Source organism: Cylas formicarius, unplaced genomic scaffold (assembly GCF_029955315.1).
Source record: "Cylas formicarius isolate icCylForm1 unplaced genomic scaffold, icCylForm1.1 PGA_scaffold_7__23_contigs__length_41026272, whole genome shotgun sequence".
Classification (NCBI taxonomy): domain Eukaryota; kingdom Metazoa; phylum Arthropoda; class Insecta; order Coleoptera; family Brentidae; genus Cylas; species Cylas formicarius.
The window spans coordinates 14508915-14524606 of NW_026844352.1; the positions used below are offsets into that span (position 1 = coordinate 14508915).

The 15692-nt window shown below is 33.6% G+C and overlaps 1 protein-coding gene across 6 annotated transcripts in view; it reads left to right on the top strand.

The window, feature by feature from the left end:
• Nucleotides 1-15692, top strand: part of LOC132705734 (reticulon-1-A) — a 41247-nt gene that overhangs the window by 2644 nt on the left and 22911 nt on the right. The window contains exons 1-2 of one of the 6 annotated variants that reach the window (XM_060676568.1): nucleotides 2869-3316; nucleotides 7018-7053. The exons of 1 other annotated variant lie outside the window; for it this stretch is intronic. In XM_060676568.1, the coding sequence (XP_060532551.1) occupies nucleotides 3175-3316; nucleotides 7018-7053 (178 nt within the window). In that variant the 5' untranslated portion in view covers nucleotides 2869-3174. Of the gene's footprint in view, nucleotides 1-2865; nucleotides 3317-7017; nucleotides 7054-15110; nucleotides 15266-15384; nucleotides 15503-15692 lie in introns of those variants that run through there. 4 more of the 6 variants (XM_060676566.1, XM_060676569.1, XM_060676571.1 and 1 more) reach the window with 4 other exon arrangements.

Here is a 15692-nt window from a genome sequence, read left to right on the forward strand (position 1 = left end):
TTTACGTCGTATGGATATAACTGTTGTTTTTCATAGGGTTGTATTTAATTCTGCTGCAATTTTCTTAATACTTGTCCACGGTTGCCCTATAATAATATTTTGCACAGACTGCACCATTATTGAATTAATAGTCATATTATTGCACAATTGACAATAATAAATTTTTGCTTAAATTAGTCGGATTTTGTATTCAAATTCAAATTCAATGTCCTATAAAGCAATAATAACAATGGCCTTTAAGACATGACAGCAGCCCACTAGTTTTTAGGTTAAGTTAAGTTAATCAATGTTTTAATCTCATTTTATTTTTTATTTGGAAATAAATTCAGGAGATAAAAATTTCTAAATGAGGCTAAAATTAAAAAAATATATTTTGTTGTCATTGCATAAGCTTTTAGTAAGTTTTTTTTAATGACGGTCTAATTCAATCTGCTCCACTCATTTTTTTATTGTTCTCTAATTATTTTTGTTCTTAAGATAAAAAATAAAAACTAGTGGTCGGCTTTTGAGACAACGTTTATATAACAAACAACCCTTTATTTTGAAAAATGGTTCACCCCCTTAACTTTTTCGTATTCGTTTTGAAACTCCCTGCAAGTGGTTCAAATTAAATAAAAATTCTTTATCTGAAATTCTTTACCTGAATTCTGAACACTCAAAGCTTATATCTACATTTTCGAAACTTCCTGTTACGATTCAATAAAATAACTCCTACATATGGTAACATTTAAATACTGCAATAGTAGTTGTATACAAAAAACTAATATATTAAAAACTAAAATACAAAACTTTTGCGGCTGCGTGCAATTGTATTATAACCATTTTCATTGGTTAACATAACGATGACGTCACCCGTCGCCCATTATCGTTTGAGATTTTGCCAAACTTCATTAAGTTTGTTGCCAAATATAAAGCATATATTTTTAATGTAATTTTTTTGTTTGTGGGTTATATAAGATGCAACAAGAGCAAAATTAAATGATATTATACCCAATTTCTCATACAATTTCTCTAACAACAACATACGCTTTGTATTTGAAATACCTCTTATGAGATATATTTTTGAAAGCTCAGAACAATATTAATAAATTGCTCAAAATTTGAATTAGCCATTTGCAAAGCATCAATGCAAATAAAAAGAAATCGGTCACACCCATATAGAGTGTTCTTAACATTGTAACATTTTAAACAGCAGAAAGTCAGTTTATAGGGAAATATGAAATTGCTCAATAATACCTGTCGTCAATAATACCTGTCGTCAATAATAACAACACAGGCCTCCTATTTTCTTTTCCAGCACTCCACAAATAAATGTGAATTTTCATGAAATAACCATTTTCTCTGAAACTGTTGCATTTATTTATTATTATTATTATTATATTATATATTTATTATGAAGTTTATTAAAATATTTATGATTTACATTTTTGAGTTAAAATCTCACAAGGAATCGCCCCTTAGAGTACTTTTTAACTTCTCCTATACACAGATAAATCATGTATTTTTCTTATTTTGCTCATTTTAACGCGACGTCAGCAAACTGCGGCGACGCTCATTGTCATCATTAGACGTCATAGGTGATTACAGTATTTATAAGTAATACATAATGATTCGGGCCACCCTTGTGTTACATTCTCACCGCAAATACGAAAATGTTTGCTTGTGATGCCAAATACGGAACGGGTCTCTCTATAGGTATCATAACGGAAATCCGCTGCATCACTCTGCGTCATGGTACCAAATTGAGAGTTTTCAAAAAAATTCTCACATCCGTGCTCGTCTATTTCATGTCATATCATTGGTGTTATATATTTTTTTTCCTTTATACATGACGAATGTTCGTGTAAAACATATTTGACTACGACAAATTAACGATAGATATTTTTTAGGTTGAAGTTAATTATCATTAATTAATGAATCAATTCAACAAATTCAAATCAATAATTCAATGTATTAAATAAATTAAAATTGTCTTACAATTAAAATGATGTTTTCGGTATAGTCTGGACCAAGTATATAATATAACCCAAACTCGATATGAATATTACAAGTGTTACTTCCCAAGTGCGTTAACATTAAATTATAAAATCGCCAATAAATCTAGTTATAGCGGTCAACAGTAAAAAAGCCACACGCCACTGGAAAAAATGAATATTTATACAGGACCAACTTCGCGAAAAACTTGTGAGCCTGATATAAAGTCGAGTATCATAACGGTTATAAATTTTCGTTGGTTTAATTTTTATATGGGTACAATTGCATGTTTACCATAAATGATAATATTACGCAGAATCATCATCCGGAAAGCGACGTACATATATTATAAAATAATAAATTTTTCCCACCGAACTGGTTTTTAAAATAATATTATGGCGTATACGCGTAAAAATGGAAATAAATCATAATATGACAAAAATTGGACAATAAAACTAAAAAACCATCTCAAATTTTTCTGGTGATATTGCCGAGGATTATACTTTCGTTAGTAGCTATCCAATACTAAACTTTGACGTAATAAATTGATAACAATTATCACGCCCTGGCTCCAATTTGTACTTTGTATATGGTATACAAAATTTTTACCGTCCTTACCGTTACGTAAATAGCAATAAAAAAAACGGGGCTTTCGTTACATCGCCTAATAAAAAAGACCAGGGCATTGTCATTTTCGCCAACCTTCCAAATCTAATAATAAACCCAAAGGAGTCCGTACTTCGGCGCCGTAACAATCGTACCGGGTTCAAAGTTTAATTTTTATTGAAACTGATGATAGCATTTAGTAACATTTATCGCCCGCTGCACAGGCGTATCGCGCCCTTCTTGACCCCCCTCAAGCTACTCCCATGCCACTCGATTAAGCTTGTATATGGGGACTGTTTTTAAGCGCTGTCAAATCGATAACGTCGTCGGGTACGCCTGCCCAAACTTTTATCGTATCCGTGCATTCGTCTACAGAATTTTTTGCTAGCACCTATTGTTTACCACAATAACATCGAGCGTACTTTCCTGTGTCTATTCATAGCAATCAAATCGCGTTGGTTTCGTGCGTGTGTTTACTCGTCTGTCCGTGATAAGAAGCTATCGCGAATCGGCCGGCGTCTGTCAGAAAACAAAGCAACCCTCTAGCGATCGATTGTTTTGTGGTGTGTGCGTGTCTCTCAAACTGGGATCGTAATGGCGGAAGAGCTCAAAAAAGTGGCGAACGAGGTGGTCGATGACGTGTTCAACGGACTCAATTCGAAAAGTTGCCCCGTGAAAAGTTTCGGCGGTGATAAAGCCCAACAAAGGTCTTTGTTGTGCGTCATGTTTACTCCAAGTATGTATATGTCGTGTATTCTTTTTACGCTGTCGTGGCGACAAAGGTCGCGTATTTTATTTGATGAGATCTTATTATCGCGGGGACACGTGATACGGTTTTGGTTATGCACACGGCGAACAGGTTTTCTATCGCTAACGCGACCATGCGAGAAGGTGCATCCGAACAAAGCGTTGTGTTTTTGACGAACATGACCGAAAACGTAGGAAGTACGGCGAGTATGGAGCATCAAAGTCCAATAATAATTTGTGTAATAAATGGATGCATTTTGTTATTCATCGCTTGGACTGTGAATTTCCGACGATTGGCGTCAAATCTAACTTTTTGCAGTCAAAACGTACCCAGTACAAGAAATAATGCTTAAAATCCAAATACTGTCAGGTGACAGCAAGGATGCCAGAACAAAAGTGCACTTTTCCGTGTCATTTGGTAGCGGATTGACAATTGGCTATAACTTATTTTACTTTGTTTTTATTTTACATCTTATCTGGAATATAGAAATGACGGAATTGCATCATTTTTTTTCTTCGACTTTCTTAATTTTGGAATACCAGCAAAGACCATCAAATATAATTGATTCTACATATCAATGTACTGACTGATATTTACAAGCTTGGATACTTTATAAGAGTCTATAGGATCTTGGTATTTGTTTTACCAGATGATTTGCGCGCAAACAAAAATATTTTTTTAAACTTTTGATGACATATAGTAATTTCACAGAAAAATGGTTTTGGTTGGTGCTACCTACGGCTGTAAATTTGCATTATCAGTGGTAAAGTGATAAACATAGTGAGCTTTTAGACGTTTTGAAAAGAAAGTATGTGTTTGTATGTATATAAACTAAGATTAGGTCACAAAATTCTTCTCCCACTTTAAGTGCTACGATGATCGGTATGGGGTTAAAAGCCGAAGCAGTAGGTAGGCTAAGATGATCATAACGAAAATTACACTGGTCCGCTGGCTGTTGTTTGGTGAATCCAGTGTTTCCAAAACAAATAAAGTTTTATTTAGGTACCAAATTAAAAGTTGTGTTCGTCGATATGAGGAAGTTTTAGGCATTAGGCTCTAATACTATAAATATATAATTAGATTAGCTCTCCTAATTTTGTAGATTTGGTGAGATTTGGTTAGTTTCCAAAGTCGGAAATCCAGCACTAGATGGCAGCAAATTATATTTTCTTGACTACAGTTACAAAACAAAGTAAGCTTTTTAGAAGTTTTAAAAACATTCAGCATAGAAAAGTATGTATTTGTATAAACTATAGGTATTAAGCATTAGGTCACAAAATTGTTCTCCCACTACGATAATCGGTATCAGATTAAAAGTCGAATGAGTAGATCGGCTAAGTTGATCATAACGAAAATTACACTGGTCCGCTGACTATTTGGTGATCAATGCTTCCAAAACAAATGAGGTTTTTATTTAGGTTGTGTTGATCGATAAGTCGAGGCGGAAGTTTTAAGCAATTTTTTTTTCAGAATTTATTAAGTGAATTGCGATAATTATTATTAGGGTCTACTATTATAATTGTATAATTAGATAAATAAAGCAAGTAGCATTTTCTAAAAATACCTAGCTCTTCTAATTTTGTAGATTTGGTTAGTTTCCAGAGACAAATAGTACAGAATCAGTACTAGATGGCAGCAAATTATATTTTTCTGAATACATAAACAAAGTGAGCTTTTAGAAGTTTTGAAAGCATTCAGCAAAAAAGAGTGTGTGTTTGTATGTATATAAACTAAAATTAGTAAGCATTAGGTCACAAAATTCTTCTCCCATTTTAAGTGCTACGATGATCGGTATCAGATTAAAAGCCGTACCAGTAGGTCGGCTAAGTTGATCATAACGAAAATTACACTGGTCCGCTGGCTCTGATTTGGTGAATGCAGGTTTCCAAAACAAATAAAGTTCTAATTTAGGTACCAAATGAAACTTTGTGGTGGTCGATTTGCGGAAGTTGTAGGCATTTTTTTTTGCAGAATTTATTGAAAGTGTATTGCAATACTTACTAGGTTCTACTACTCTAATTATATAATTAACTAAAGTAGCATTTTCTGAAAATACCTAGTAGCTTATCTATTATTTACTTAAGTGTTTTCTTGAAAATAATCACGAATTAATAATTATTATTTCATCAACACTTCAGTTATCACTTTTACAATTTGTTTAAATTATTTTTCGTATTAATTACAAATGAAAGGCGATGTTAATCGGGATGTTAATCACCTCTGTATTGATCCAAGGTAGCTTAGCTGTATGTTGTGTTTTTTGGGTTTTAATCATTCCATATTGAGTTATTCAAAGCGGTAATCAGCAAAATAGTGGTGTGTATATGTGATATTTAATATAACACCCTACCCACCCTTCTTTTATTGACTTTTATTGATGTAGATTGTTTGAAAACCAGAACACCATAGTGAAAAAAGTTTTATTGCTTACCTGTCAATGTTATTACTGTCGAAAATACTGTCAATCATATTGTTCAACAGATTATTATTAACTTGGTGAGACACAGGACAGTCTATAGAATAATGTAAATATGTATATAGTAATATATAAGTGTAGGCACAAGTAATATTTTAAAACTTGTTTTGTTAAACATTTGGAATTTCATTATAATTATCCGACCCTGCACTGTTTATTGCGAAGCACTTCTAGACAATGGGACCGGCACAAATAGTCTTATTGCGTTCAACAAGACAAAACCAGTTATCTGTGAAAGCACTATAACATAGCTAACTAAAGGGCATATGTAATAATTTTTTTTGTGAGATTTTTTTGTCTAACGCATTTGTAGGATATTTAATAGTGACAATAAAAAGGATGTATGCAGAATTTTAAGCCAATATAAGAATGAATTTAATTGTTTACAGTTACTAGGTGTTGAAAATAGAGGATGAATAAAGTATGAATTAGACAATTTTATTTGGAATGTCTTAGTTCAAGTTGCTTTATACAGTTCACAAATTTCGAAAGGCACTGACGCAACTTAAGGAAAAAAAATTGCGCCAATACTTTATGGGCCTGTTTACTGCCAGTCTATAAAGTAAGTGGGCTTTTAACGTTGTAAATATTTATTTTAATGCAAATTTAAGCGTTCGTACGGTAAAGCGTTGCGGTTTTATCGCATTTTAGCAATAATAAACTTTTCTTTTGGTAAGCTCCTGCAAAAATTTGGGAATGTGTAATTCAATCGACGTAACCCAGTAAGTAATATAACTTACCATCACATCGAAGGTCACAAATATTCTACCGATCCTATTGTGTCTGTATAAAAAGTTATGCTTTGACTTTTTCGATTGATTCGTATGGATTTTTGAAAATATCTGCAGGAATCTAGAACGTGTGGACCGAATATATAGACTTTCCTGGAAGATTACCTTAAGGTTAATTTATCACGATTACATTCTAAAAAATGGAATTAAAGAAAGAAAGAAAGAAAAAATAACTAAAATGTAAACTTTTTTTTATATAATAGTAATGCTCGTAGCCGTGACGAAAAGTACGAGTTTATTTTGAAATTATGAAATGGAAACCGTTGTACATATATTTGTGCATTTGCGATGTAATGTTTATTTATATTATATTGGTGGCGTTTTCGCTTACTTAATTTAACCTTTTATATGCCTCTCTTAATTTTCGTAAACCTATATACTAACCATTGCTAACCCCCTAAAATTTTTCTTCTTTTTTTCAGATGCTTGGTTTAATCCCGAGAGGTTAAATCCCAAAGGTAAGTCGTGGTTGTAATTGTCAACTTGGTATGGGCAATACCCAGTTTCACAAGTCCAGATATAACTATGACACGTGAAAATTTGTCAATTTAATCATGATTTGATGAGAAACAATAACAACATTCGGCACTCCGTGACGAAGGTTGTATCACCACCGATTTTCAACGCTGGTTTAAAATTTGACGACGGCCTTGCGCTGATTGGTTACCCTCTGTTAATTCGTTAATTCCGAATTAATTATAGTTTGTTGCTTTTTTACGCTTTTATATAATTTCGGTAGGAACAAATAACACTTGTATTAAATATTTAAATTCGCTCATTCTTCTAGGTTGTTCCTGATCTTTAAAATAAATTTAAGAAATATAACCCTTTCATAACGCTTATTCTTCTAGGTTGTTCCTGATCTTTAATAGTATATTATGCAACAAGTGCGGTAAACGGCATTTTACTCACGAGTTTATTTGACACGAGCGGAGCGAGTGTTTAATAAACGAGTGTGTTAAAAAGTTTACCGAACGTGTTGCATACTATATTTTTTCAACGACCGTTAGTTTTTGGCTACATTTTCGTAAAACAACATGAATACATTCACCGACATAACTGTCAGAATTGACAAACGTCAAAATTCAAAGCATGGGTAAAATCTACGAAAACATCCGATTGCTCCCAAACCCGTGCGGTAAAATCCAGAAGTGGCTCTTCCCGCACGCTAGATCGGTGCGTAATTAGGTATTTTACAGACGGGAGTAGAAAAAATAATTTTAAGAAATATAACCCTTTTTTTTTATAAAAAACTTTTTGTTTTATCACACAGTTGCATTGCGAAAACTAGCGGAAAAGCAAGCATGTTCTCATGAAAAAGGCAAAAAACATGTTGCAGATAACCGTTTTTCTTAACGTCTGTTTCTGAAATTTCGGAAATTTATATTGAATTGAACTTAATTTTTCCATATAAATTATATATAAATGCTTCCCAGTTTTTCTGTAGTAATTCTTTTTTGCCTTCAGCGGATAAGAAAGGTTTCGATTGTTTTTCTAAATTGTTTGAATTGGCAATTTCTGTGTTAATGCCAGATAATGACTCTGTGCAAAAAAAACTTGTTAACAACAGATTTCTTTTGCAAATTAGTATTAACTGTGTTAGTATATAGCCGCCGATATAGGAGCTATATAAAATTAACTAAATCACATTATATGCAACACATAGTGTTGTAACATTCTTGGGAGGTGCTTTCTTAATTAAGTCGACAATTCCGTATGTTAAGTTTTAAGTCCTTTGGATTAGAATTTACTGCATAGTTTGCAGATAATTTTATTAAATTATTATGTGGGCCTTATCGCTATCCTTAAATGTGGTTTCAGTGAATACGATGTTAGAAACAAAGTCTAAGTTGTAAGTCTATTTTCAAAATTATCAAAGATCATTAACGTTCGTGCAAATATTTTCTTACCATATCTTCTCGCCAGTTTATCGGCCACGAGTGTTGGTACTTTTGGTTTTAGAAAAATTATTTCCAATCCAATTATAAAAAAGTGCCTAATTTAATTTTTAACGTTAAATGAAAATCAGAATTTAATAATCTAATGTTAAAATGACAGTGTAATTTAAACATTAAAAAAATCAAAATATTGGTTATCTATAAGTTTTTAGGTTATATATAATAATAATTATATATAATATCGTCTCATCCCACATTCTTTTATCATTTGTTTGTTAAATTAGTTTTATCTAAATAGGTCAGACTGAGGCTCAGACTTAATATTTGTGAAAACTTGTTTTTAGTAGACGGTTATAACCATGAGATGTGCACATAAAAGGACGTGCGAACGATATGCAAAATTTGATGCGCCCGTCATGCAATAAAAAAAAAGTCACATACAGTGACGTAATTAAAAATGATCCGTATGTCTTAGCCATGTTGTTACCATTTTTAGATTATTTTAATTATTTCATTAATTTAAAGTAGGTACGTGCTATTTTTTAAGGGCTTTTGCAACGTGTTAGAAATGGTAGAACCTACTAGAAACACGGTCATAAGCGGCCATTCGCAAAAAATGTCATATACTTTGGTACATATTATTATTTTTTTATAACATATTATTTTTTTATAACAATTACAACTTGGTTCAGTGGCATATTTATGTCAACTTAAGGGGGTGGTGTAAGGGTTTCAACTCTAAATAAAACTCTCCCCAAAAACCGATTCGTCCACCTATTACAACGTTGGTTGCTTTCGGCTCTTCGGTGTGCGTCGTATTGCTCTTTGTTTCTGCGTAGCTGGAACGGCATGCCGCTCGTCCGTCCTGAGTCAGCATACGTGGCTTTTGGCCATCCTGCTCTGAAAGCGTCCTCGCCCTATTTTGTAATTTTAATTTTTGTAAATGCTACTATTTGAAGTTTAATTCATTACAAACAGACAACGGGGTTGCTATTGTAACATGATTTAATTTTTATTCGATATTGGGATTGCCATTATCTCTGTTTTTCTTTTTTTTTTAATAATGGGATTGCCATTATTAATCCCACTCTTTTTTTTAATAATGGGATCGCCATTATTCCTCTACTTAATAATGGGATTGCCATTATAACCTCACTTCTTTTTTTCATTAATGGGATTACTATTATTCCTCTACTTAATAATGGGATTGCCATTATTAACCACAATTTTTTTTTTTAATAAAAATGTCTTTTTTGGGTTTCCCATTCTTATACCAACAATCACTTTCACCGTGGCCAATTTTCTTACAATGATGTGTCCTTGGCGGACACAATTAAAACCTGATCCTTTTAAAACCTTGAATTTTTCATGGCTTACCTCTTCTTTTTCCCCTATACGGAATTTTCTTTGAGGTATGTCATCGATTTACAAAACACGTTTTAATTTTTCAAAGCTTGCCTGCTTTAGCGATCATTAAATTATCGCTGACGTTTAATTCGTCGTTTAATTTCGTAGCGTCTTCTAACTACTCACATTAATTTGAATGTTGATGTTGACGCTTGCGTACTTGATCCAACTGCTGCGGGAAGGTTGGGCGTTGGCATTTCCTGTGAATGTGACGATACCATCATCACCATCTTTGTTTGTTGCTATTGTAACATGATTTAGATATTGTTTTTATTCGATAATGGGATTGCTATTATCTCTGTTTTTCACTTTTTTTTTAAATAATGGAATTGCCGTTATTTCTCTACTTAATAATGGGATTGTCATTATTAACCTCATTTTTTTTTTTCATTAATGGGATTGCCATTATTCTTCTACTTAATAATAGGATTGCCATTATTAACCTCACTTTTTTTTTCAATAATGGCAATCCCATTTAAGAATACCAAGTCTTTTATTGTTTTACAAAAATAAAACTCCCGGCGGGATTATGACCGGTGAAATGATAATAAACTTAAAGGACACTATTCCAGTGGCGTGTCGACCTCGTAGGTTGGCATATCAAGAAAGGCAATGTTGTAATAGGTGGATGAATAGACCAGTGCTTTGGTTTTTGGGGAGAGTTTTATTAGGGGTTACAACCCTTACGCCACCCCTTAAGTTAACATTTATACGAAAGAACAAAATGAAACTAGTCAAATATATGGAGAAAACAAATATCAATTAGATAGGTTTATTTCTGAAAAACAATAGTTCTTCAATTTTTCGGGTGAAACCTGTAACAAAGTATTATGAATACTCCATTAATGTTAGTATCAGTATGATTGTTATTTAACTGGAGCAAGTGCTTCGATCCATAAACGTAGTACATCAGATGTTACTTGATTGGTGGAACCTATTTTGCCATCATAATACCGTTTACAATCTGACCAAACAACTCCTTAAATGGGCAATGATAGGAAGGTATGGGATAAAATAATACGCAGTGGATTTTGATAATATAGAAATACATATTTAATTTCTCTGCATTTTAAGAAGAACGTACTCAGAACTAACCAAAACTAACTATGTAACTGCTGTATGTATATATCGGCGTCAATTAGTGATATCCGTCACAGCGTACCTGGCCTAAGAGTTTCAGGCATTCCCTGTAATGACAGATTTATGTTAGTCAAACGTAATTTTCCATTACTCTGTTTTTCGGGTATAGTCGAACCCTGTAATTGTTATTAAAATCTGTGTAATGATTTTTTTGCGAAAACTGAAATGTCGAATATTCAGAATTGTTTTATAAGAAGTTACATGACTCTTACAGCTATTACGAATCGACGGGGGTAAATAAATTATTTAGGATTTCAAACATAACCTCAAACTACTGCAACCTACAAAATTACTGCTCCTACACTGTTGTCACGTTTAACGCGGTTCTAGATTAGGTTTTATAATTCGTTTGCTTGGGGAAAGGGTATTTATTGTGTGCCTTTTCATTGATTTTTGATATTACATTTTAGTGAAAAATAAGGGGAATGGACAAAGAAGGGAGGGGGGTATACCACGTGTGTGGCCATCGGTAGAAATATTTTGTAAAGGGATAGAAGGGTGTGTTTTGAGTTGAATAGACAAAAGTTTCCGATATAGCAAGTGTTGATCTAAAACAAAAAAGCTACAGTCTAATGAAAGAGAAGAAACACATGGTAGGGGAGAAATCGAAGAGGAAATGGTTGATGGTCACGATATTGTTGACTCAATTGCTGAGGATCAGGAAGAAATAGAAACATTGGTGATTACCAATATAAACCCAGAAAAAAAATTTAGTTAAGAATTTACGTTATGCATTACATATTATGTTAAGATGCAGCAATAATTGAAGAAAACAGATATGTAAACAGTAAACCGGGGCAAAAGCGAGCAGAACAGTAGATGACATTCTTGAAAAGTTTTTATCAGTACTAGAAAGCTGTGCAGTCGCTCTCTCAAGGACATTTTAAGTCACTCTACCAAAAGTGACATACTAACCAAACTATTAAGACGATAATAAAGACTAGAGCCTTATACCAATCAAAACTAAATTTTAGAACATTTGTAACATAGTGATTATTATTATTCGTTATTCGTAGGAACGCTTTGTTTTTGTTCGTTCTATGATTTTTTTGTGAATACTTCAGATATGCTCAGAACCTCAGAATCATGCTTAATTTTTTGTATTTGTCGCCATTCTCCTGATTTAATTACATACTGATAATAAATGAGTTTTTGATTGAATTTGAATCCTTAATACCTTGTCATGCACCACCGGTACCACTGTATTAATTAAAATGATTTACTAAAACCGGAAAACCGGAAATAATTCCGTCATTACACGGAATCCCTGGAACTCTTGAGCCAACAGTGTATTAAATGTAGTGTTAGCTGTTTTCCGGCAATACGTGAACTGATCATATTTTAAAACGCTTTTAAAGCAAACAGTTGGGCGACGCAGGACGCATAATAGTAATTTTATTCGTAACGTCACAAAAACCCATAAATTAATTTTTGTAGTTATTCCAACAATGATAGGGCGGAAGCCCCAAAACACCATGGCAATTTTCCAATGCTCTTTCCATTCCTAAAAGATTATACAATCGAACTTCGAATTTTTGATAAGTCGACCCAAATTGGTTGGCAATAGCTTCAAAAGTAGGAAGTGCGTGTTAGTTTGTCTTGATTACTCGAACTTCGATTACTCGAATATCTTAATAATTCGAACGAAACATTTGGTGCCAACTTCGATAAGTCTAATTTTCTCGGGGAACCCCCTAATTACGACCGATCTTAACCTGTCTTTTTAACGTATCTATGCAAGCACTTCAGTTTCTGTGCTTGCTAAGTTCACTTGTATGACTTACTAGTTAATACTAAGTGAAAAATACTGTCCCTATTCAATTTACACATTATATTAACGACATTTTTGGATTTTTGCATTTGTTGATATGGCATCAAAACGTACTTTAAAAGCTTTGTCTGTTGATCAAAATTTCAAGGTTATAAAAGAAGTGGAAAGTGGCTAAAAAAATAAAGATGTAGCTGTGAAGTATGGGATTTCGGCAAGTACAGTGTCTACAATTTTGAAAAATAAACATTCAGCCATCACCGCAATGGAACGTTTCGAAGAAAACAAAAACTATAACATTACACTAATGGATTGTGTTGACGACGTAACTACCGCATGGAATATCGACGTTAAGCCTGAAACAATTTCCAATTGTTTTAAAAAAGCCGGTTTTAGTCAGTATTCTGAATGGGAAGAAGAAGAAAGAAGATGAGGTTCCCTTGATTTTCCTACGTGAACGCCTGAAAGAAAAGAGTGAAGACGAAATCCAAATAGAAATCGAGTTTAAAGCTTGGACAAACATTAGAGGTGTAGCAGAAGGTAGCACCATCAACGATTTTATGCATGTGGATGAGGATATTGTTACTTCAGAGTTTCCTACTGATAAAGATATTATCGAGTCCTGCAGATCCGAACCGGTAAAGTTAAACATCGAAGATGACTGCGAAAGTGATACGATGGAGGAGGAATTGGAAGATGATTCTCAGCAACCACCTTCAAATGAATTGGTTGAAAATTCGTTGATTGTCTTGCGTTCCTATTTGAAAACCAGTGAATACACAACGGTTTCCCTCTATGATTGTTTAAATAAAATTGAAGCTTTTGTTGAAAACCAAAATAAGAAATCCGGTCGTCAGTCACAAATAACTGACTTTTTTCCAGTGAAAGAGTAAACTTTAATATGTACATACATATGTATGTATATGTTTATATATACTGGGTACATATACAATACATATGTATGTTCTACTATTTCATAATTTTCGTTTTTTGTTCAAAAATCATAGATATTAGGGCATTTATGTAATGTATAACCCATTTTTAAAAATGAATGAATAAATGTTCATTCACAAAAAAGTATATGCATTTGTAGTTTTTATTGATAACTCGAAATTTTAATGTGTCAAATCGCAGTTCGACTTATCGAAGTTCGACTGTATTTTGAAATAATTTCATATTCAAAGAAAACATAACTGGTCTTTTATTAAACTTGGCTTAAATGGAATATACCTTTTTCCTCCCACTCGACGAAAGATTGCTTGGCCGAACTTATTATTAATGAAGGTTCACTAAGCTTTGGCAACAGCTGTTTACCGAACCTTTTAAAGTAACAAAAATAAGCATATCAGTGTTGAGGAAATGAGAGTTTCCGTGAGGACAAAACTAAAAATTTTCGCTGTTTATAGGTAAGAAAAAGTCTACTTCAACCTATAAATAAAATAAAAATTAAAAATAATGCTGGCGTACTCTAGAAAGCCATTTCTAGAGCCAGCATGTAAAATTATCTCGCAAACTCCTTCACATATTTTTTCGAATTGTTTGTGGAGAATCATCTTGACAGTTTTTTCTCGCTCCTTTACTAAAAATCCAAGTCTCGTTCAAAAATACTGGATTGAATTCTCTCAAAAATGTCAGTCGTTTATGAGCAACGCATGGTTGTTCCATCAGATATTTCCTGCTTGAAATACTGCATTTTTTCCAACAACCAAACATTTTTGGGGAGGAAAAGTAATTATTAAAATGAATGAATTTTTTCGATCCAGAAACCAGCAAGTTATATAAATTTCGGCTTTTCGGCTTATCGCACAAGGAAGCGGTGCCGCAAAATTGAGAGTTTCAAATAGTACATAGCATAAATTGGTGTCCGGTCACTACGTTCGTGTACTTTATAAAAATATGCAACCAGAAACAAGCTTATGTACCAATGTAACATTGTTTACTGCGTTTAAGGGTTTTGCTGCATTTTTTTTCGTGTGAAACAATCCACAAGTTTTTGTTCTTTTTCACCAAATCATTGGTTAATTTTGAAGCGATTTAATTATTTGTTAAATTTAAACATTTTGAGCTTAACGCGGATATCAAAACATACTGTGACGTAAGTGTACAATTGCTCGGACTGGACTTTAGACTTGTGCTGGACTATACTTAAGGGTTAAGCATCAGCGTCTTATTATCAAACGCTCCGTATATATTCTGCTTAGCCCCGTCAGCTTGCAATCGGCCAATCGTACCGATCCCCACGAACGTTTCAAATATAGATCCCGAAAAAAAATAGTCTCCGGGACTGTTGCCAGATCGAACGGGCTCTCGTCACGGCGCTGCTGCCTTCCTCACCGGGAATTCTTCCCTATATCTCGATCGATCCGTTTATAGATCAGGCCGAGTCGGGAACAGGTCGGGATTCCTGGAATAACGATAACTATAGTGTTTTCGACTCCGCCATGAATCGGCGCAACGGTAAGTTTTTATTTTTTTCGTTGCGTGAGTAAGAGTGAGTTGAGGCGAGAGTGGGCGGTGCTGCTGCTTGACAGACGGCCGTCAAACTCGTCGATCGAATTCGAATCAGTTCGCTTCGCGTCGCGCTTTGTGGGTGACCTCAAATTTGAGTTTTCCGGTATATGGCCGCGAGTTGAAAAAACGGGATCCGGGTAGTATTCTGGGTAGTTTTCGTTTACGTCCGGAATTCGAATGAAAGTTAGTATCGGCTGTGCTTGATCGTTACCTAACGGCCAGTGTACAGTCTAAAAATTCATTTTTATCTTTCCTCTTTATCGTTACCGCTTATTCCTGACGATTTTTGAGCTCTTGTAAGGTGTTTTTTTTTTATTGCAAATTTCAAAAAACCCTTTATTAAATCCTATCTGGCCTATAAGCGTATAACATA